This window comes from Vombatus ursinus, unplaced genomic scaffold (assembly GCF_900497805.2).
Source record: "Vombatus ursinus unplaced genomic scaffold, bare-nosed wombat genome assembly UNPS02014798.1, whole genome shotgun sequence".
Lineage (NCBI taxonomy): Eukaryota > Metazoa > Chordata > Mammalia > Diprotodontia > Vombatidae > Vombatus > Vombatus ursinus.
Genome location: NW_020954576.1, coordinates 77,705,662 through 77,729,584, shown reverse-complemented (window position 1 = coordinate 77,729,584; position 23,923 = coordinate 77,705,662). Strand labels below are relative to the sequence as shown.

The 23,923-nt window shown below is 37.7% G+C and overlaps 1 protein-coding gene across 1 annotated transcript in view; it reads right to left on the bottom strand.

Moving 5' to 3' along the window:
* Positions 1 to 270: 270 nt before the first annotated feature.
* The window catches only part of LOC114050011 (consortin-like), a 103,778-nt gene continuing 80,125 nt past the window's right edge, over positions 271 to 23,923 (bottom strand). Inside the window, exons 10-12 of the mRNA XM_027871523.1 lie at positions 21,939 to 22,822; positions 5,934 to 6,069; positions 271 to 2,987 (exon numbers count right to left, since the gene is read on the bottom strand). Of these exons, the coding sequence (XP_027727324.1) occupies positions 2,782 to 2,987; positions 5,934 to 6,069; positions 21,939 to 22,822 (1,226 nt within the window). The 3' untranslated portion in view covers positions 271 to 2,781. The remainder of the gene's footprint in view (positions 2,988 to 5,933; positions 6,070 to 21,938; positions 22,823 to 23,923) is intronic.

The following is a 23,923-nucleotide window of genomic DNA, read 5'->3' as shown; positions in this document are numbered from 1 at the left end:
TGGGTGGGGCCTCCTACCCTCCTCAAAACTCACACAGAGATTCATGTGTTCCCCCTCCCAGCAAGGCTATACTTTTAAAAGACAAAACCTTAGATTTGAAGGAATGGATCTTTTATGGCAGAATTTCAGGTAGTGCAGCCATAAGTGGAAGAGAGAGCTTTGCAAACTGGAGCCTATTACCATCTCACCATGTTGATGGCCACCTGGTACTCATAATAAAAATCAAAAATTGCTCAGCACCCAAGAGTCCAAATAAATTTTCTCAGACACTTTTTGTTTGTTGAAGATTTTAAATCACAAGCTAGATTTGATGCTTTCAAATACAGTTCTTCAAGAATATTAGATTTGTTACAAATTATCAGTACCATCAAATGACAGATAATTTTACACTGTTGAAAAATTAGGTGAAATTTTTCATGTGAGTTAAACAGCCCTTTCATCACAAAGTGGAATTACCCCAAGTCATGCAATAAATGGCTATTAAACTTCAAAAACTTGTCCTAATTTGCTCTGTTACGATTTTAAGCCTGTTTGTAAGTCAAGGCATCTATGTGCTCTGGCCACACTACACTGACCTCACTTTCCCCCACTCAGGGCAGTTATAAGGATATTCTCTCTAAGCACCACTTGTTCAATTTTACCAAAGCATCTTATTTCCTTTCTGCTCCATTCTTTGTGCAAACTTTCCAGCAAATCAATAGGAACTATGCTAGAAGGAAGAGGCCTTAAGTTCTAAAGGCAAATACAGCTGTCACTGATTTCTTATAGATTCCAACAGTAAATTACCTGGAAGGAGAAGGGCTTCAGCTGTGTGACTGAAACAGAGAGGAAAACCTTATTTTTGTCTTAATGTGGAACTGCTAGGTTGCAGGACAAAGGTCTCCTAATTAGAAATTGAGGGCAAAACAGAAGATGTCTAGCTATGGCTAACAGCCCCTCACTGGAGCTCTTGTGAGCAGGCCTTACTGACAGAACCACATAAAAATTAGTACCATCAATATTTTATATAGAATTTGAGTATAAATTTGATACACAGTGCAACTGAACTGCTTTAAAAAAATCACCTCAGCTTTTTAATCTCTTAAAATTTATAATAGAACATTAAAATATCTTCTAATAAAATCAGTCTTAAGTATAAGGATTCATGATCTCAATATCTTATATACTTCTAAATAAATATCTCTGACCCATAACTCTTGAAGATATTACATGGTGACATGATGCATATAAATCAAACAGTATTCTTAGGTGAAAACCATCATTTTAAAAATAAACAAGTTTAAAAACACTCTGAACTTAAATTGCAGAAAATCAAAACACACACTTAATGATACAGTAATTGTACAGATAGCTTTAAAATAACCAAATGCACGCTCAGCAACACTTCAATTTACAAAGGAAAAAAATCCCTTAAAAATTAATCTAATCTAAATAAATAAGCAGAAACACAAAGGGAGATACTGAACCAGCCAGTAACACATAGAAATATAAAACTGATTTCTCCCTCTTTTAAATGATTCTGACATGAAAAAAAATGTAAAACAAAGATTACTTTCTGGAAAATTATAATTCTTAAGTTTTATTCTGAAAGTAATGTTTCACATTAAATAATAATGTGTAATTGTGGCCTGTGATATGAAATGGTAAAGTAAGGCTTCCTAAGTGTTAGACAATTGAGCCTCAGAGGGGGATAATTCCATATTATTATTGTTACCTTTTAGGGGGAAGAGGGAACTGAAGTTCACCTATTCCAGAAATGACTGAACCTTTGATGACAAAGTGACTATTACATGTCTGTTATGCATATTCAAATTCATTATATGAATGCACCTTCAAATGTAAAAAAAAAAAAACCTCAATATAACATGATTTTTTAATACTGATTCATTTATCTCAATGATGTAATCTCACTTGCAAAAAAAAAAAAGTTTGCTTTTCATATGAGAGGCCTAAACTGGAACTGTGAGCATTCGTTCATGGCATTAAGAAGTATGCAAACCATGTTAGAAACATGTTCTAAACACGAGTTAGAAATGGAGGCCTGAGGAGCAGCATCTAATCAGATTTTGATCTAATCGTATTAACTAGAAATCAGCTGCTGTTGACTGCCACGTAGCACAGCCAAATTTCTGAAACTCAATTGTCTATCTACTCCAGGCCATCAATTCCACAGTTACATAGTTGAACAACGGTTAAAATGGAAAGAAGATCTGTGCCTGCACAGCAATATTCAAGATAAAAGAATAATGACAATTGCTATTATTCTGTGTTGGGTATTTGCTCATAATAACTGCCTGAGAATAGAGAGAGACGGACAAATACATACACACAACTATTTCACATACGAGGTGTGGACTTTGAAAACATTGATTTGCTAAACCTGGATTACACAGCTCCCGAGTATAATTACAAAGACATCAAGACTATAAGGTAATTCCTTTTCATGACACACAAGACTTATTGCATGATAGCTGGAAGCAACGTCTTTGGACAAACAAATGTAAACTAAACGTGATCTTTAACCGTTAGCATATCAAGATGGCTAAAAATGGGTGGTTATAGGAATGCTTTATCCATTTCTACTTGCAGCGACATGGAAGATACTGATGTGCTCTCAAAGACATCAAGATTTGGTCGTCCTTCCACCCTCCGGTGCTCAGAGTCTGTGCTGAAGAAGTCTCTGTCGCCCGTGGTATCTCACTGAAAGTGGCAGCACACAGGACAGAAGTACTGTCCGATCTGTGGTTCTCACTGCCTGTGGCATTCAAGGCGGGAAGGCTGCTATGAGAAGGGTATCCTGCGTTTAAGTTCCGTCATTCCCTGCAGTAACTTGGTATAATAGAAATCCATGTTGGCCGCAAAGTCAGTACATACAGGGGATTCCGCATCACCAAAGGTACAGTACAACGCAGTTCCTCCGACGCTGAGGAAAACAGTCGCTATGCACAGCAAGACCAGCAAAAGACAGGAGCCACCACCAACTTCATCTGTGAGAACATGAAGACGAACAAGAGGTCACATAAAAACTTCCAATATGGTGAGGTTATCAAAGTGAAACCAGAAGAGGACACTCAGCATCCGCCATGTGTTCACGGAGTGGGAAAGGCTATATATTTCTAACGATCCCAGTCCTCTAGGAAAAGCAGGTTTATTGATAGAGAAATACAGAAATAGAGCTGGAAATAGAGCTTTCCCAATGTATAACAAATAACCACTTACTATTTCAACGTGTTGCACATTATTCAACTTACAAGATCCCAGATGAAGAACTGGGAGCAACCTCGGAAGTCATCATGTCCACCTTTTCCCTTTCACATGTAAGGAAACTGGGGAGCAGACAGAATAATTGACTTGTCTACGGACACACGGCTGCTAAGTGTCTGAGCTGGAATCTCAACCTAGGTCTTCTGGCCTCCCAGTTTAGAGATCGAGAGGCTGCACCATGATGCCTCTCTGACTTGAGTCAGAGTAGAGATTAATGCTACCACTAACATAAGATACTGAGATACAGTGTATGTAATCTTTGGTAAAAGAAGTCCATATAAAGCACTGGCAACATAAAACCAAACATTAAATAGCCCATGCCCTCAAAGAGCTTAAAGCATCCAATCCAACCCCCAAACTTGAGAAGACTGAGGCCCATGTAAAGTAAGTGACTGGCCCAAGGTCACACTGGTAAATGATAGAGCTGAGATTCTAATCCAGGTTCTCTGACTCCAAATCCAAGACACTTTTCAAGGTCAATTTGTTCTTTTAGTAAATTAAATTGTGCTTAAATGGAATCTGGGCATTTTTATATGGAACTTTACTCCATAATAACAAATAATGAAGTAGCCAAGTTAAATTGAAATAACATTTATATTTTGGTTAAGACTTTGCTTTATAATAAGAATGTCATTTTTTAATGAATGAAATAATTGCTCCTATAAATTTCACTGAATATGCCTTTTATAAATCTAGATCATTATTAGGAAACTTTGGCATAACTATTTTCATACAGTTTAAATTGTTTATAATTTTTTCTACTTTATCCATACATGTTTAAAGTGTTCAGAGCAGAAACAGTTTGTCCCTTCTAAGATGTTTATGGCAAAAACATGGGTTGGTCAGAATCTACAGAATATAGTGATAATATAATCACCATAATCAGCACAACCATTGATAGTCCTTTCATACCCATTACGTCAGCTGATTCTCAAGGCAGGGAGGGCAGGAATTACCATTCCTATTTTACAGTGACTTACCTAAAATTACATGTACACCAGTAAGTGGTAGAAGTGGGACTGGAACCAAGCATGGGCCCAGTATGCTAGATATCTGGGTTGCTACCCTCTCTTGAAGGCAAAGATTGAGAACACATTTTTTTTTTTTTTGTATAGGTCAGTGTAAAGGCAGATGAGCGCACAGTCTTTTCTCCATTTTCATTTTTCAGGAAAAAGAAATAGGGAGTTTAAGGCAGTACTATGGATAAGGCAGCTTGGTACGGGGGAATAAGCAAGCCCTGGTTCTGGAGTCAGAGATCATTGGTTCAAATGCCCTGCTACTTACTACTTGTGTGATATCTGGCCAGTCATTTCCCCTCTCTAGGACTCAGTTTCTTCATCTGTAAAGTACAAGGGCTGGACTATATGATCTCAAAGATTTCTTTCATGTACAAGTCTATATCCCATAGCCAAATAGTAGATGAGAAGTCTGACGCTTGCTAAAGTGACAGAAAGTTCTTGTAGTACAGTGGGGAGAATCAGAGTTAAGTGGTGATTAATAATAGCTGTGGTTTAGTCAAAAGTACTACACTGCTGCACATATTTCTTTAAACCCTGCCCTAACTTGTTTGTCACTTGTCTAACTTACAGTGATTAATAAGTATTTAAATAAACAGTTATATTTTAAAAGAAGCATAACTTATGAAGTTACACTTTAAAGCACAGGATCTGGGACATATTATTAATTATTCATCTCTGACCCTTGGGTAATTTTGTTTGGCCTATGCAATCACATTACAAGGTACCACCTATGCCCAGTGGCAGCTATGAATTGCAGGCACTGTACTTAGGAGGGAAAAATCAGCTTCTATAGGACTGGTCCTGCAAATTCCAACTTACAAAGTTATGGCAAAGGTGATGGCAATTACTAGAATTTTAAATGCCAGAACATTTTGCTCCTAATGAATTTTATCCATTGTAGAGCTCTCTGAGGAGACGTAGCATCATTTACATACATGAGAAGAGGATCTAGAACTTGAAACAAGGCTTACAATCTACAAATATTCAGAACTGTTATTATTTATATGATATATTATAATATATTATATATAAAATTATATACTACTATTAACAAAGCATGGGAATATTAAGGTTCATGAATTAGAAAGACAAAAATTAATCTTCACTCACAAGAAAAGAAACATTTTAAACAGGATATTAGGGGAAAGAAGTTCATGAGAGTAAGAGTAATAAGGGTAATTCTTTGAGATGATGCTTTTCTTTTTCCTCACGGTGAACTATGTGAAAGGAACAAAAGCTCTATTCTAACAATCTCTAGTTACAGGTAATGATTTAAAGAAACAATTCCTCCACTAAAGTCTTCCTTTGATGCCTCAATGTGGAATGGCAGTCACTCTAGGTTCTCAAAAGTCACTTCTGTCTGTGCACTGCAAATGTTGGCATGTCCTACAGAGAACAGGTTCAAGGATAGACCTAGTGATAGGCTGTCCTCCCTCCAGGGAAGTATGGAAAGGTGCCCTACAGGAAGGCTGGCTGCCACAGAATGATTTTTTTTTTTTTTTCAATCAGAGTAACTTAAGAAATCATCTACAAAGGCACAAGTATGTCAATACCAAGACTGATGAAATCATAGGAATTTACGGCCTCTTCTTGGTTTGAGAACACATCTCCTTTTAAAAATCCTGTTACTAATCATTATCTGCAACTTACCCTGATCCAAGGAGTCTTCCATTTCTTGGAACCTCACCCGTCTCTTTGATGATTTTTGCTGCATTTGGGCAAGCTGATTTCCTTCACTATTATTTCTTTTCTTTAATATAGACACCAGTCCCTCTGTTGGAACAACCTGTCAAAATTTAGAAGAGTCACATCTAAGTACTGCCAAAAAAACCCCAAACCTATTGATGATCATATTAATTACATATTTCATTATTCATTAGAGTAGAGGCAAAAAAATGAAAGTCCTTTGGTTACACTTTCTTATAGGATTAATTTGAACATTGCTGTTTTGTAATCCATAAGTAGGAACAAAAACACAATGTGAAAGATATCAAGAGCATCAAACTCCAAGAAACATAGCCCATTTACTTACAGTTAGTTATTTTCCTTAAAAACAGTGCTATGAATTGAAATGATGTTAGATTTGGTTTTCCTATAGAAACTTAAGTTTCAAATAATCCATCTGACATGATAAAGCTTCTAGGCTCAAACACACACACGCACATATTAATAAGGCGATGCAGAATCACTAACATGGTTAGCGATAACCATAAGGAGGCACGACTAGAGAGTAGATATTTTTTAGTTGATTGGGGGTTTTAATGGACAGCAAACTTAGTATGAGTCAGCAATGTGATGTGGGAACCAAAAAAGCTAATGTGGCTAATGCTGCATGAAGACATGGATAATTTCTAGGATTAGGTAGTGACATTCCTGAGACAACATGTCTAAGACACACTATGGCTGAAGTATTATGTTCACTTCTGGCGGTCACATTTTAGAAAGCACACTGGTAGGCTGGGGGACAAATGACCAGGATGGTGACAGTTCTTGAGATTGTGCCCATGAAAACTGGTAGAAAGAGCTGGAAATGTGTAGCCTGGAGAAAAAAAGACATGAGAGGAACAAGACCCATCTTCAAGTTTTTGAAATGCTGACATAGATTAGACTTGTACTGTTTGGCCCCAAAATTAGAACGGGGGGCAATTGAGAGTAATATGAGGTAAAACTTATTTTAACCTTGATAGAGGCCTTCAAATAAAGGCTGATATGCTGGAGAGGGGAAACTCATTCAAGTAGTTATGAGCCATACTAGATGGCTTTTGAGGTCCCTTCTAACTCTGGATTCTATGTTTAATGGCAATATAATGGAAGCATAAACACTTAAGCCTTGTTCTAGTAGTCTTAGAAGTCATCTGCTTCCAAGGTGATTAATTTCTTGTTCCATTCATGAATTCCTCTATAACATCCCGGACGAGTAGTCACCCAGTCTCTTCTTGAATGTTCCAAATGACAGAATATTCCTCACTTTACGAAGTGTCCTATTCCATTTTTTTGACTGCTCCAATGATCAGAAATTATTTCTTAAACCAAAACCTCCTTCCTTGTATCTTCTATTCTTTTTTTTTTTTTAGTAAGGCAATCGGGGTTAAGTGACTTGCCCAAGGTCACACAGCTAGTAAGTGTCAAGTGTTTGGTCTGAGGCCGGATTTGAACTCAGGTCCTTCTGACTTCAGGGCTGGTGCTCCATCCACTGTGCCACCTAACTGCCCCTGTATCTTCTATTCTCGATCCTCCTTTTTAAAGCCAAGAAAAATAAGGCTAATTCATCTTGTGCTTGATAGCATTTTAAATATTTCAAGACCATTATTTTATTCACCCCCAAATATCTTCTTCCAGCTAAACATTCCCCAGTTCTAACTTATCCTTTATATGACATGGTTTTGAGTCCCCTCATCATCCTAGTTGTCCTTCCTAAAATGTGGTGCTGACAAATGAACAAGGTATTCTAGATGTTGTCTGATAAAGACAGAGTACATTGGGACTATCATCTTCCTTGTTCTGAAAAATGGTTCTATTAATGTAGCTTAAATTACATTATTTTTGACAACCACACACTACTGACTCATACAGATATTCTAGTGTACTTAAAATTCCAGGTCTTTATTACATGAACTGAAATATCTTCCTTATTCTCTTGACTTTTTTTTTAAGTAGAGAAATTTAGATTTGTAAATCTTTAATTTTATTTTGCTAGCTTCAGCCTGTCAAGATATTTTTGAGTCCTAGTTCTGACCACCCACTGAATTAGCTATCTCCAGCTCTGTGCTATTGGCAAATTTGTTTGTCAGTTAGGTGGCATAATGGATAGGGTGGCAGTCCCGGAACCAGGAAGACCCAAGTTCATAGATAATGCTTATATGTGGTCTTCTGAGGCAATATGCACCCACAGGGATCTTCATGTACAGTTTAATAGCCTCTACTTCTATTTGAGTTTGAGACCACTGCCTTAGGAGTTAGTCTTTGTGAGTAGCTGCAGCTCAAAAAATTCTTCACCTGATGGTGGTCAGTTCTCTAGCACTGAACCCGACCAGGCTGGCCTTTGGACAAGAGGTATATGATCCACTGCTACAACTATATGGAGATTTTTTTTCAGCTTGGTAGATTTAGTTACCGAGGCTTAAACTCTGAAGAACTTGGTGCTACCCTCATGCCACAAAGAGGCACTAGAATAGGATTTTGGTGGAAGACAAGTCCTCTAATCCTCCAACAAAGGGAAAAAAAAAAAGAAATAGCTTCATTTGTCAGGGCATTCTTAGTGAATCAGTGTTGGTCCTTACTGAGTGTTGCCTTCTTGGCCTAGGTATTCATAAAGCTGTTCAAATATTAATCTGTTCTAGGGATTAATCTAGCTGTGCCATTTTTGGCAAAATCACTTTACTCTTTTGGGTTTTAGTTTCCTTATTTGTACAATGAGAAGTCTGGATTAGGTCATTGTTAAGGTCTCCTCCTTGGTGGGGAGTCTTCAGACAAAGGCTGAATGACCATGTACTAGTTATGCTCTAGAGGGGATTTCTGTTGGATCAGACGATCTCACAGGTTACTTCCAATTCTGTGTTCCCAATCAGCTTCACTAGTCCAGAGCTTTTAGATTCTATTCTGTCCTTTTTGGGAAAAATATTTGGACAACTTCCAACTTCTGGAACTTTTCTTTATTCTATTCTTCAGAGATGATCAGCAACCATTCATAATTTCATCTGCATTTTATTGCAGTTAATTGGATTACAATTTGCCTGTGTTTGGAGATTTGAACTCCAGAGACTTGAACTATGGAGACTAAAGCAGTTAAATAATAGGAATGGAGTCATTTCTTTATACCATATAATCTGCCATAAGCAGTGAACCTGTTCCATGATCTTGTTTGAAGCATAAAATAAAGACATTTTAAAAATTCTTTTTCATCATTCTTCATAAGATTCAATTCATTTTAGACTTTACCTCTCCTGACACTGTTCTTATAAAAGGCAAATACACAGCCCTTGCCCTCACAGAGCTCCCATACATATAACAGAAGAGACACTAAGTAAAAACTGTACTTATAAGATCTCTACAATGTAGGTGGAAAGGAGGCTCAGAGGAAAGGCATTAATGGGGGATGGTGGGAACTGGGGGAGAGGGGAGGACTCAGGAAAGGCCTACAGAAAGTGGAATTTGAGCTTAAGTCTTGAAAGTAGTAGGGAAACCAGGCTGTGGGGGTGAGGAGAGAGAGTATACCAGGCTTGGGGGACAGTTAGTGGCAAGGTATGGAGTCAGGAGGAGTGTTATGAGTATGAACAGCAAGGAGGCTGTTGTTGCTGGTTCAGAGAGGATGTGCAAGGGATTAAAGAGTAACAAAACTGTGAAGAGCCAGGTAGTGAAACATTTTTACAAGCCAGAGGATTTTATATTTGATCTTGGAGGTACCAGGAAGTCACTTAGTAAAGTGGAGGGGGAGAGTGACATGGCCAGATCTGCCTTTTATGAAAATCATTGGGTAGATGAGTAGACTATGAAGCAGAATGGATGGAGGCCTGAGGTAGGAAGACCAACTAGAGGGCTACGGCAGTGGTCAAGGTGTAAGGTGCTGGGCCCTACACCAGGCTGGCAGCTGTGTGGCAGGTGTTAGAAAGGTAGTAATAACCACTCTTGGCAACAGATTGGATATGAGGGGGTGTGAGTGGGTAATGGAAGATGACATGGAGGTTGCAGGCCAACGTGACGGGGAGGATGATTTTTTTATTTTTTTGGACAGATGGGGTCCATCTTGGACATGTTGAGGTCCTATGGGTCATCCAGTTTGAGATTTCCAAGAGGTAAGTCAGTAATGTGAGTATGAAGCTTGGGGGAGAGATTTGGGTGAGTTGTATAGATCTGGGAATCATCCACATAAAAATAGTTATTTCAACCCAATAAAGCGGATGATATAGAAGGAGAACAGAAAAGGACTCAGGACTGTTTTGTTTTTCATCTCTGTACCCCCAGAGCCTAAGCACAGTTTCTTACACACAATAGGTATTTAATAAATGCTTTTTTGGAAGGGGGGGGAGGTAATCACAGTTAAGTGACTTGACCAGGGTCACACAGCTAGTAAGTGTTTGAGGCCAGATCTGAACTCAGGCCTTCTTGACTCCAGAGCTGGCACTCTGTCCACTGCACCACTGAGCTGCCCCTTAATAAATGCTTAATGAATGGAAAATACTTTATAGTCTTTCAAATAAGCTACTTTTCTGGAACCAGTAAATGTAGAAAGCCATAGCTAAAAAGAACAGATAGTTAAAAGAACTGATTTAATCATTTTTGCCATTTTACACACATATAACTGAAAGCAGAGAAAATACTTGGTACTTATAGCTTGACAATGAAATTAATATGCCCTTTGGTATTATAATTTCAGGATAGTTATCCAATCTTTAAAACTGCTTCATAAAGTTTCAGCATTTAAGATTACCTGTACCTATCACTATCTCCTTGTAACTATCTGTGTGTAGAAAAAGAAGTAAGGAAAGAAAGTATAATAGGTAGAAGAAAACAGTGTTACTTCTTTAAAGCAGTCATTCCATAATTACTCAGGCTTTGGATTCCAAATCAGATTACAGATTACAGGTGAGAGCAGATTACATTAAAAATAGAAAACAATCTTGAGCTCTAACCTATTTCTTGAGGCCACTGATAGCAGCAACAGTTTAATACTCGTAGATGTGTAAAAGCCAGTTGTGCTGCCTGATGAACAAGGAAGCTAACATCAAGGCGGAAAGGCGGTGGGGAGCAGTGGATAGACACTGACTCTGGAAGCCAGATCCAGGTGTTGAATCACTTAATGCCTCAGCGCTTCAGGAGTTCCCTGCAGCAGCAGCATCTCAAGGGGAGGCCCTCTTCCTAATCTGGTATGAGAGATGACCACCCTTCAAAGACGAAAGCTGTTGGGCAGGGAGAGTTTCCTCCCTGACGTCATTGTATCTGCCTCTCCGGGCTGACGCAGCTTCTTCGTCTGTAAAATGAGAGGGTGGACTAGGTGGCAGACCTCTGAGGTTCCTTCCATTTCTAAATCCTATGATTCTAACTGGAGACTCCACATCTGACTCATGAAAAAAAGGTTATGTACTGTTTCTGGCCGTCCAGATTCTTACTTCTATCAAATTAACTGAAACTAAAGAACTAGATTAAATGACCCTAGCTAGTTTTTAATTAAGAGAAATGGGCTCAGACTAAGTACTCAGAGGAAAAAAAAAACCAAGTAGTATAGTGATATTTTGTTGAAGAGGTCATTATAAATTGTCGCTTCATGCCTTCAGAAGCAGCCTTAAAACTTGGGCTACCGTGGGTGAATAAACTCAAGGGCACAAAGCTCTGAGTTTGAGTCTGAATCTCCAATTCTCAAACCTTTCTATCTCAGCCACAAGTCCTACATGTTACTTTATTATAACAATAGATGGTACCATCATTAGATAACTCATTTTTCCTCTTATAAGTCATTTTTATGGATTGCATACAAAAACAAGACCATCAAAGTTATAGAATGGAAACACAGAACCACAAAAAGTCAATTGGGAAGACAAAAATGCAGTGGAATAAGGCAATGAGTTCATTGTTTGGCCAGTGGAAAATGAATTCTTGGTTTTGTGTTTAGTAAGAAAGTGCTCATTTCATTTTAATTTGAATGAATACCAAGCATGACTAGAATGACACTGAAATTTTTAGTAAATATAACAACTCATACATAAATGAATATTCTTCAAAGTAGTCTCTTAGGGAATATGAATACATATATGTATAAATGTGGTTATATTATGCTGCTGTTCAAAAAAATTCTTATAGTCTTTTTTCTGGAAAGTTATTTTCATAGATAGTCTATATACCCACTCACACAGTTTCATTACTTTATAATGTTGTGACACTTTCCTTTGGTACAATAATTTTTATTCCTTTTTCACTCATTACTCCTTGCTTCACTCTCTCTCTCTCTTTCCTTTATTCCTTGAGATGATCAATCAAGATTTATTCCTGGAAGATTATGTCAGAAGACCCCAAGATGAGGAACTCTACAGGGCGAGGAAGAGAGTAGGTGAAAAGACTAGGTCTTTGAGTGGGACAGCTTTACCATAAATACATCAGAAGCATACCAACTAAGATAAATTCATATGCATGATGCTAGTCTGCAGAATGTACTTTAAATTAATAACATGGGTACAACTGGCTGAGTAAACATAAATTGCTAAAAGTTGCACTGCCTTAAGGACTACCTATAATATTTATCCTTCATCTGATAGATGAAATACAGAATACTGAGATGGTTTCCAATATAAGCCTATCTTTGATAATGGGCTGTGCATTTGCACAATCTATTTGTTTCTTTCAAATCTTAAGGTTCTTAGAGCTAAATTACCAAACATAGACCTCCATTTCAATTCTTTGAAAATGAGCACACATAAATCACTATCTCCAAAAATCAATACAAGATCAGCATTTTATGCCTTCCAAAAGCGAGTACTCCCAATAATATCTTTGTTTTGAGAAATTTAGAGCAGCTCAAACTATATTAAGATTTTAAGTAGAAATATACATGTCTCATGCACAAGAATGGTTTTTAAGACCTTCTAGAGAAAGCAAGTCCAAACAAACAAATAAACAAAAATTCCTTTATAGCAGAAAGGGAGAACTTCAGAGAACTGGGACCAGAATTTAGATTTTTCTTTTCCTATGATAGCACAGTGTCTCATTTTCTTTTTTTTTTTTCATCTCAACAAAATCTTTTATTAGAATAATCTACACATATATTTAGAGCACACTTGATGAAAATATGAGAAGGGAGAAGACAAGCCTTTACAAGCAATTTTTTTTGGGGGGCGAGGCAATCGGGGTTAAATGACTTGCCCAGGGTCACACAGCTAGTAAGTGTCAAGTGTCTGAGGCAAGATTTGAACTCAGGTCCTCCTGACTCCAGGGCCAGTGATCCACTACACCACTTAGCTGCCCCTACAAGTAATTTTCTATAGCAGACCACATCTTTGCAGTCACAAAATTGACTGTCTCATTTTCTAATAAGCTAGGAGCGATGGAACCGGATAGTAAAGGCCTCATGAAACCATTTATTTTGTTTTCTAAAAACAAACAAAAGTTTTACCTTTAAGAAAGCTTAAATCATGTGATTGTTACAAATGCTTAAATTGTGTTTGCAATCAGCATCAAATTGGCTTCTTAGTCTTCAGCTTAATTTTTTGATGTATGAAAATTATAAGGTACTCTAGCATATTCACCTCAGTCCAACTTGGAAGACATAAAGGCTCTGGAGACCATCTTGGTAGATGGCATCACCACATGTATTCTGGGTGGAAGTGAATTATTACCATATGCCAAAGAAGGGGTAAGGATGAAAAAGTAAGAGCCACTGTTCTTGGACATGACCCAATACACTATGACTACCCAATATCCTTCTGGTTCCTGGCCACAAACCAAAGTATAATTTACACTGCCCTTTCCTAGTTCCCTTAACTGAAAGTGATGGGATACAGTTCAGAAGGAACTGGAACTCTCTGTTTTCAGAGTGGAGGAAAGGTCAAAGCTTTTCTAATTCTTTTCATTTTTCCCTCTCCCTCCACCTTTTCTTAGCTTTGCCAGGGGTATTGAGCCTCTTAAAGATTGGACAAAAGGGACATGGGCAGACATGTGGAAGGAGGAAGAGGTGGCCAAGAAGAGGTGGCCAAAAAGAGATGTCCAAAGAACACAGATGAAGGTGGCTGGCATATGGGGATACCTCATGAGCACTGCCCTTGGAAGAGTCTTGGTGTATAATGTCAAGTTACAAGAAGAAGAAGGCAGAATATAATGTGTCCAAGTAGGCACCTGGATCATCTTTTTAGTTACTTTAGAACCTAAGGCCATGGTTTCTTTAGCTCTTCCCCTAGTCCAATACTGTTTAACTATGATTCTGATGAGCGTATCTGAGGAAATAAGATCTTGAAACTGAGTGCTAAGCTCCTCTTCAACTAGCCCCCGCTCACATCAAAAAAAGGAACTACAACAAAGCTCTTCAATATATTTCCATTGGGAACAAAATAATTTCTCAAGCTGTAAATTAATACAATTGTTATTGGTGATGCCCTTTGAATAGCAGAAGATGAAAATAAGATCCATCTGGCCTATTGTTCCACAGTTGCATAATAAACAGTCCTATCAATGCTACCCCTCAAATTATCAAAGAGCACCTTAAACATCACTTTAAAAATTAATTTATTGCACAAACAAATAAAGCTGTTTTCCAACTCAAACGGCACAATATAATCCAGTACAGTGAGAAGAAAACTCAAGGACACTGAGGTTAAAATCCTCTCCTTGGAATATAAAGGAACAGAATGCATATTTGAGGCCCTGTTTTGAAGAATCATTGAACTTTTTGGAAGCATGGCTCTGTAGGCTACATAAAAAGCCATGGGTTTTAGGTAGAAGTACAAGTCAAATCATTGCTTTGTCAGTACAAATGAATCACATACATGTATTTAAATAAGTATATGCGGAATAAATACAAAGGAGTTAAACACAAGATAGTTAAGGAGGGAGGTCACTTGCAATTGGCTTCCTGTAAAAGGTGGGAGATGGTGTAAAGAGAATTCTTGATCAAGCAGAATTCTTCGTACTTAGATCCCCAGTGCCTAGCACAGTGCCTGGCACATAGCAAGTGCATAACAAATGCTTGTCGATTTACTGAAGGGGTCATCTAGCCTATGCTTAATGATCTTCACTGGTGTGAAACTCACTAACCTAAGGCTGACCATTCCATTTTTGAACAGCTCTAATTTGGGGGACATTTTTCTTAAGTTGAGCTAAAATATACTTGCTTTTACTTTTATCCAAGCTTCTGGTTCTGCTCCCTGAGGCTAAGCAAAACATGTATGGTCCTTCTTCTAAATGTGGAAAGATGGCTATTCTATGTATTTAAGGCTTCTTTTCTTTGGATTACACACTAAAAAGTTCCTGGAAGAAATACTTGTGTATTCTTCTAAAATCACCTAGCATAATGCTTAGCACGGAGCAGGCGATTAATACATTTCTAATTCACTGAATGACTGCTGGTAACTACCCACAGTACTCTACATGTGGTCAGACCAATACAGAGTTCAGTTGTCTAGCTATCGGCTCCCTTGCTCTGGACATTGTGTGAATGCCTCTATCGATGCACTTGTAGATGCAAAATATAAAACATGACCAGCTTTTGTGGCTGCTGTATCATACTGCTTATCTATGCTAAGCTTACAGTTCATTAAAACCTTTACCTCTTTTTCACATATATGATTTCCTAGCCATATTTCATCTCAAACTTCATTTTTACTTTGACATGCACGTTTAAAATTCAACTGGGCAATGGAGAAAGATACAAAGTTTAGACGAGACTGTTCTGTCCCATTTAACTGCCTTTAGGTTTTCTTCTCCAGAGACTGCCCTTTACTGTTGTCTTTAGAGAGCAAAAAAGGTGAACTGCTATCTAGACACATCTTTCACATCTTATGGAGTTGATTTTTTGAACCCAGATATAAGACTTTACATTTACCTGTTAAATGTCATCTTACTAGATTCAGTCTAATGTTTCAGAGTTCTAACCTGTCAAGGTATTTTTGGATCTTGACTTTGGGAAGGGAAAGGATCATGTTTTTATTAAGTGCCTACTATATGCTACTTAATAATGAGCAACTAGGTGGCACTGTGGATAGAGTGCTGAGCCTCGGGACATGAACATTCAACAAATCCAGTCTCAGACACTTACTAACTGTATGACCCTGGGCAAGTCATGTAATCCTGGGTGCCTTGGTTTCTCATCTGTAAAATGACATCGAGAAGGAAATGGCAAACCACTCCAGTATCTGCCAAGAAAACCCCAAATGGGGTCATGAAGAGTTGAACACAATTTAACAACAATAACAACTATATGCCCAACACTATATAGAACACTTTAGTAATATTATCTCATTTTGCCATTTGAAATGTTGGCTAGCTTCCTAGTTTCACATCTATTACTTTTAAAAATTAAGGCAAACAGAGACAATGGTTCGAGCATGATCAATTTATTAGTTATGCTAGCAGTAACCAATAAATTGGGTCAATGTCCTTTCTCATGACCAAAGACCCAGGTAGAACTTATTAGCCTTCATACAGTTTTGTGAAGTACAGGAGAACAAAGAACAAAGATGGGTAGGTGGGGAAAACAATGCAATTGGCAGAAGGCCTGGCAGCATGGGTGGAGAGAGGTGAGGACAACTTGATTGGTTACATTGAAGAAAGTGGGCTAGCACTCATGTGGAGCTAGTAACCACTCCACATTGTCACTATGGAATGCTTGATTGATTTACGGGACCCATATTGCATCCCGAGGTTACTGACAGTTGACTAGGGATAGCAGATTCCCTGGTTCCTAGGAGGGAGATAAGACCCTCCTTAATTGTACAAGGACAGACAAGACTGGACAGCATATTTTGTGGAAATGTACCACGTCAGCTTGTAGGCCTTCAAAGATAGCAAACAGATGTCATGGGATTTTCTAGGAGTTGAAGGTATGAGGGAATAACAAGTTTTCTTTTAACTAACCTAAGGGGGAAACTCAACTCTTGTGACTAAGAAATGTTCACTGTTTGAGTCTACCTGCAAGGTTAGAGATGATGGACCAGACTTCCTGGTGTCCACCTGCATCCCTCACGCATAAGAGATTTTCTTGAGGTAAGAATAGAAGTGATTAGCAGAACTGAACTCCTAAACTTAGCTCACAGGCAAAGAGACAGAGGAATGTGGCTTGAACAATCATACAAAATGGAGCAGTTATACAGAACAGGATCAATTACAGAATAGAATCTACATAAATTAAACAGAATCAGTTTAATTCCCTCATGTCTCTTGTATAAGTTGATAAATATGACACCTATTCTGTTATCCAAATCATTAATAAAAAATGTTTTTTACAGCACAAGCTTAAGGACAGATCCTTGGGGGCACTGCACTAGAGACCTCCCTCTAAATTGACAGTGATCCACTGATAAGCACTTTTTGGGTCTAGTCACTCAACCAGTTCTCAATCCACCTAAATTATCATCCAGTAGGCATCTACCTTATTATCCCACAAGAGACTTTATCAAATGTCTTTTGGAATTTCTCTCAAACCAAGCATATCATACACAGCAATCAGCATGTAACAAAGGTTTACTGAAGTAAATTACAAGATATCAATCCAATTTTCTTCCTCAAAAGCATTTTTGGAAGTGATTTCTAACTCTACAATAACACTATTCTGCATTCTACCACAATTAGGAAATATTAAACAATGGATCCCATTTTTAGAAATCTGACATTTGGCTTAGAAATGTGTATCAGTTAATATAAAACTAGGAGAGTAGGCTTGATATATGGAAAATGCATTGGATACTACTGAGGAAAACTGTAAAACTTGGATGTACATTACACACACACAGACACACATATATGATACTAAAGATGGAGCTACATGCAAATTGACATCTGATACTGTTGACATGAATGAATTTAATGAATCCTGCAGAGGATAAAAAGGCCAGTTATATAGAGACCCCATGGCAGAGGAGATAGAATGGGACACCTGGAATTAGGAAAACCTAGGATCATAGCCTGTCTCTGACTGAGTGTGTGAACAGGGGCAAATGATTTAAACGTTCTGAACCCTGGTTCCCCTATATTTAAAATGGCAATAAAATGACTGATCGGGAGGCAGGAAATCATAGAAGAAAGAACATTATTGCTACAGTCAAAGGACCTGAGTTCAAATCCCTCTTGACACTTAGTACTTGAGTGGCCTTGGTCAAGTCTCTTAATTTTGCTGGGTTTCAGTCTCATCATCCAGGGGAGTAGGACTAGATGACCTCTAAGATTCCTTTCAGTTCTATATTTCTAATCCTATTCAGCAAAAATATTTGCCAGGCAGGATACTGCATTAATCTTAGAGACTGCAAAACTAAATCCAATAGAGTGGAACATGCAATCAGCAAGAAATGAGAATAAAAAACAAAAACAAAACGGATTCAGTGTTGGTAATCTCAAAAGGAAGGATAATTTGGGTGAAATATTAATTATAAAGTCTATGGTTTTTTTCAAGAGATGGAATTGCATGTTTCTTGATTAATAAGCACCTGCTGGCTGTCCCCCTCCCCCTCCCCTATAATGAGGCTTGCTGGCTTAAAGAATGAATGCTGACATCATCCTAAACGGTAATGAAATGATGACAGGGACAGGACATTGTACTGCTTCTTTTTAATGTACAATTCGCGTCAACTTAGGTGGGCGGATCCATTTGTCAGCAGTTATATTAAAACCAAGAAAAGCATAGACCTATTTAAGGAACATAATTTTTAAAAAGAAACAAAACCCACTCTAAGACTGCACATTTTTGTTTCATATTAGTAAATGGAAAAAAAAAAGGCCTACTTTCCTTCAATTTGCCTCGATAGACTTGTTTATGCAAATCCATTGAAAGTCAGACTTTGACAATCAACAGCAACAAACAGTTTTCTGGCCCTATCTGGGTGTGTAGCTCTGGGGTGCACTACTGCAACTTGAGAAATATTTATCTACTTTTCCCACATCTGTAAGTTCATCTGTGTAGGCAGCTCCTGGTGAGTAAACCCCTTCTACTAATGCGTAAAGCTACTGTTCCGCAATTTAAAAGTTAAAATTCAGATCCACAAAAAAATGCCTAATAACATTAAGGGGTATATATTTGTCAAACAGGGAGTGGTAGAAGATCAATGTGGCTGCTGTCTTTAGGGAAGGAATCAGATGGCCCATAAAGAGGAAGACATAGCTAAGGGTTCTCAAACATGCCTAGAGCAGGGCTTCTTAACTATTTTTTTTGTCATGGACCCCTCCAGAAGTCTGTTGAATGAAGCCTATGGATTTCTTCTCAGAATGTTTTAAAATGCATAAAATAAATAGGATTATAGAAGAAATCAATTACATTAAAATATAATTATTGAAGCATAAAAAAAAAAGGTCATGGACCCCAAGTTAAGAACCCCTGCTGAAGAGGGAAAGGACAAAATCTTAGCTCCTTTCCAAAGACAGGGAGCCTGGGCTATATCTGAATTATTGTGTTATCAGAGACTGTTCTCTTTGAGTAAACTGACTCCCATCATTCCAAGGTGGACTGCTAAGCCGAGCTGGCTAGAAAACACCATAACCCTTGACTGCAGTCCCAGTGCATCCCTAAGGAAAGGCCTACAGGTGATCCACTTCCTGGTTATTTTCAAACCATGTCAACTACACTCTGGCCATCTTCCTCATCCACTTTCCACCAGAACCTGGGCTCTGATCCTTGGACTCTAGGCTCCAAGAGTAAGCTTTCACTTTAGGGTCAGCTTGGTGATGCAGAGGATCACCTGTGAGGTAGGTGCTATTATTATCCCCATTTTACAGACGAGGAAACTGAGGAAGACAACTGTTAAATTACTTGCCCAAGCTCATACAGCTAATAAGTATCTGAGGCCAGACTTCAAGCCCAGTACTCTATCCACTGAGCCACTGGCTGCATTCAATTCAAAAAAAAAATAAATAAATAAGCAAGGCAACTTATAAAGGGAAAAAAAAAGTCATAGAAGAAGTCACTTTTTTCATAGGAAAAAAAATCTGTCAGAATTTGAATTTTAGCTCAGAGACTCTTAGAATTTACAGCTAGAGGGTTGATATTAATTTGGCTAATGTATAAGAGGTGGTTTCACACAAAAAGGCCAACTCAAAAATTAAATTAATTGGTACGACAAAATAGTTGGTGTCCTCTAAATTTCCTCTCTTCCCCAGTGTCTGAGCACAGTGCTCTAGACATAGAAGATATTTAATACGCTGCTTCTGCTGAATAAGATAAATTAGCATACCCTACGTGGTGTTTTTGGTCTAAAACAGCTGGTTAGTGACAGGGCTGGGACGACAATCCAGTCAGTCTCTAATCCCAGTTCTTTACACTTTGTCTCTTGATGCTTCCACTCCCTCTTCTGTAAAAGGAGGCTGGAAGATCAGGTGACCCCATGGGTCTCTTTAGCTCTAAGATTCTACATCTGTAAGTCACACTGTGAAGAGCTTACTACTCTGGTATAATGAGAGCAATCTGCATTGATAAACATATTTAAATGGGTTTACAAGACACCTTTGGTCATTCTCTGCCCCACCCTGGGCACCCTGCCTCACACTTAGCACTCTTTCTTACTCTCCACCCATGATGGCTGTACAGACAGCATGACTTCATGGACTGCTTCCATTCAGCTTAAATTTTCATTTCTTCCTTGTGGATCTGTGGTTAATACCTTTCCCATTCCAGGGAAGGTGATTTAGGGATTTGCTTCAACGAATTTACACCGGTTTGCACAGAGACAAAAATAAATGAAAGTGAAGAATATCAAAATACTTTATCATTTACTCTGCTTAATTATGTCAAGAAAAACTTAAAAGGAAAATTATTCCTGGAAAATCAACCATAAATAGGAAATGAAGGAAACTAAGAACAAAAAAAAAAAAAAAAAAAAAAAAAAGAAATCAACTTTTAAAAAAAAAAAAAAAAAAAAAAAAAGCTGATGTCCTACTTTAGAAGCAATTAAGGTTTTAAATGTTACTGGAATCTTGAAAAAAAAACATTTCAAACAGTTTTATATCCATGTAATTATTTGTTTGCCTTTAATTTTGGCTTACTGAATATACTTGGTAGAGTAGGATTATGATTTAATCTAGAATTCTATCATGATCAATTGTAGATAAAACAAGCACAGAATCAAAAGGTAAGAATGAAACTTAACAATGACTTAGGGAAAAAAAAAAGGCCCTCCCTGTGGGTTTGGCTATTATTCCACTAAACTACAGGAAACAACAAAATCACTTTCTCTAAAAAATTGTTATTTTTTGTTTGAACTTGTTTTACTTAAGATGGTTTTGATTTCTTTAGAAAAAAATCTGGATTTGAATTACTTATAACATTTGTGCTACTGGAGTAGGTAGCCCATCTTTTGTCAGTCAGTGAGCACTACTAGGCTTGTCCTCAAAACCCTATATTTATTAAGATCAGAATAAAAACTTATTCCTAGGCTGCTTTAATATTTTAAATTACTTTTGTTATTCTCTATGAAGATTAAAATTTTTTAAAAATTAAGATTAAAAAGTGGAATATACTAAATTTTATATTCTACATGAAAAAGAAAGAAAAAACTTCAATGAAATGACATAACTAAAAGTTCTACTTGGACAATAATTCTTATGTGCTCAACTTTCTTTTACTGCTACATACAAGTTACATTTATTAAAGGTCTTTGCTAGTAATTAGTAAGTATGACTTAACTGTATCCAGAGACCTGTAAGCAGATATTTCATGAATTTCAAAAAATCATTACTAAAAACAATTTATGGCATATATGTGGGGCACATAGTAGGCACTTAATAGATACTTGTCAATAGATTTATGTAATTAAGATTTAAGTCCTAATAACTGAAATTAAGTTAAGGTTCTCTCTTGTGTCCAGGACAAGTGGTAAATTGCCCCCACCACCCAAAAATTAACATCCTAAATTAAAATTAACATCAAAAATTAACATTCCATTTTAAAATGTGTGCATATATGTGTATAAATAAATTCATCTTAAAGTATTATTTATTTCTAACGCTGATCTTTGGTATTAAATCTCTCGGATTTACCTCTGCGATCTCTATCCTTTTTGCAAGATCATCAAGAGAAAGGCAGCTCTCATCATAAGGCTCCTGTAGACTGTAAGATGCTTCTTCAGGTGAAAGATCTGGAAGGGTGTCAGAGTCTTCCTGATTTTCTTCATATGGAGGACAAGGCCCAGTGTCTTGTAGGCATCCTTCTAAAAGCTTGTTCAAGTAATCTTCTGTTTCTTTACTGACTTCCTCCTCCTCCTCCTCCTCCTCTTCCTCCTCCTCTTCTCTCCATTCCTCTGGTGCTATACGTAGTTCTGGATCCTCCAAGTCAGATGTTCTGTTATCTTCACCATGCACATTTTCTGGTGGTAATTTTCCATCACTGTCTGTAAGATCGGGTTGCTGCTGATTTAATGCATTGTTTTCAAGTTCTTCTCTCGCAGTCACATCAGGAGCATCCTGGGGCTGCTGGAGGAGTCCATTTCCTTCAGCCTGTAAATTTTCATCTTCAGGATTCAGAGAAAGAGGTATATGTTCACTGCTTGATAAAATCAAGGGATCTACCATTGATCTATCAGAAATCAGCACCTTAGGTCTGTCAGCAATTCCCTCTCTTTTGGCTACATCCTCACAGATTTCTGCCTCACCCAGCAGTAAGCAGCTGTCCTCCTTACTCGGATTCTCAGAAGAATCAGAGCCAGGCCCGCTGCCCACTGTCTCTGAGGGCTGGGTGTGTGACTCCGATGTTGATTCAGCCCTGCACTGCTGCTCCTCCATGTGGTCTTTGCTGGCACTTACTGAAGGACTGACTGCCTCCATCAGCTTATCACTCTGATTACTGGACAGACTCCTCTCGCTTTTCTCTTCCTTTTTATGCTGGTTTTCTTTCCTTGATTCAATGCCAGTCCAAGTTTTGCTCTCTAAAGATTAAAAAAAAAAACCTTTCAATTTGAAAAACGACTTTGTAAGTGAATAAAGATGAGAAAGAACATTTCGAGGTGGAATCTATTGCAAGAGTATTCAACTTAAGGTAAGAGTAACAAGGTAAGAGTAAGCAGGAGATACACTTAATTATTTCCTAATCAACGTATTTGCAAATAGAACTAAGTATATTTCATTCAAAACCATTTTAAAAGGTATTAATGAAAAGGCATGGTGAAGTAGAAAGAGTGCTAGACCTGAAGTTGAGAAGACTCATCTCTCTGAGTTCAAATCTGGCCTCAGATATTTAACAGCTGTGGGACCCTGAGCCAGCCAAACCCTGCTTGCCTCAGTTTCTTCACCTGTAAAATGAGCTGAAGAAGGAAATGGCAAACCAATACAGTATCTCTGCTAAGAAAACCCCAAATGGAGTCAGACATAACTGGAAAAGATTGAACTGAACAGAAATAGAGTATTTTAAAAATATCCAAGACATTTTTTGTACTTTTACTTAGTACCAAATGAGATTGTATTTGTAAAATATTTTTCAAGTTTAGAAGGGTAATGTGTATTATTACAAAATATCAGTTTGAGGCATAAAAATGTGTTTGTTTGTTTTTTTAGGATAAAAGATAAAGATCTATACCAGCAAGATTTCTAATGATTATGAAATATCTCCCCCCTTCCTCCTCCCCCAAAAAAGAGCAATCTGTATTTGTTGTTATCTACTGGAGTTTACTCCCTGCCTGGACTATTTTAATAGCTTACTAACTGGCCTTGCTGTATTCATTTTTTTTCTGCCTGCAATCCATCCTTCACACTGCTGTCAGATTAATTTTTCTTAAGCATATATACGATCGTGTCAATCTTCTGTTCAAAACTTTTCAACAGCTCCCCGTTGCCAATCAGTTTCAAATCCTTACCTTGTCATTCAAAGCTCTCCACAATCTACCTTTCTTGCCTATGACTTCCTGCCCTGTCCACTTACAATTCAGCTAAATCAGACTACTACCATTCCTCCGCATACACCCCTTCTTTTCAACTTCTTGGATGGCTCTCTCCCTCAAACTGTCAACCTTCCACTGCCTCCATGAAGTCTT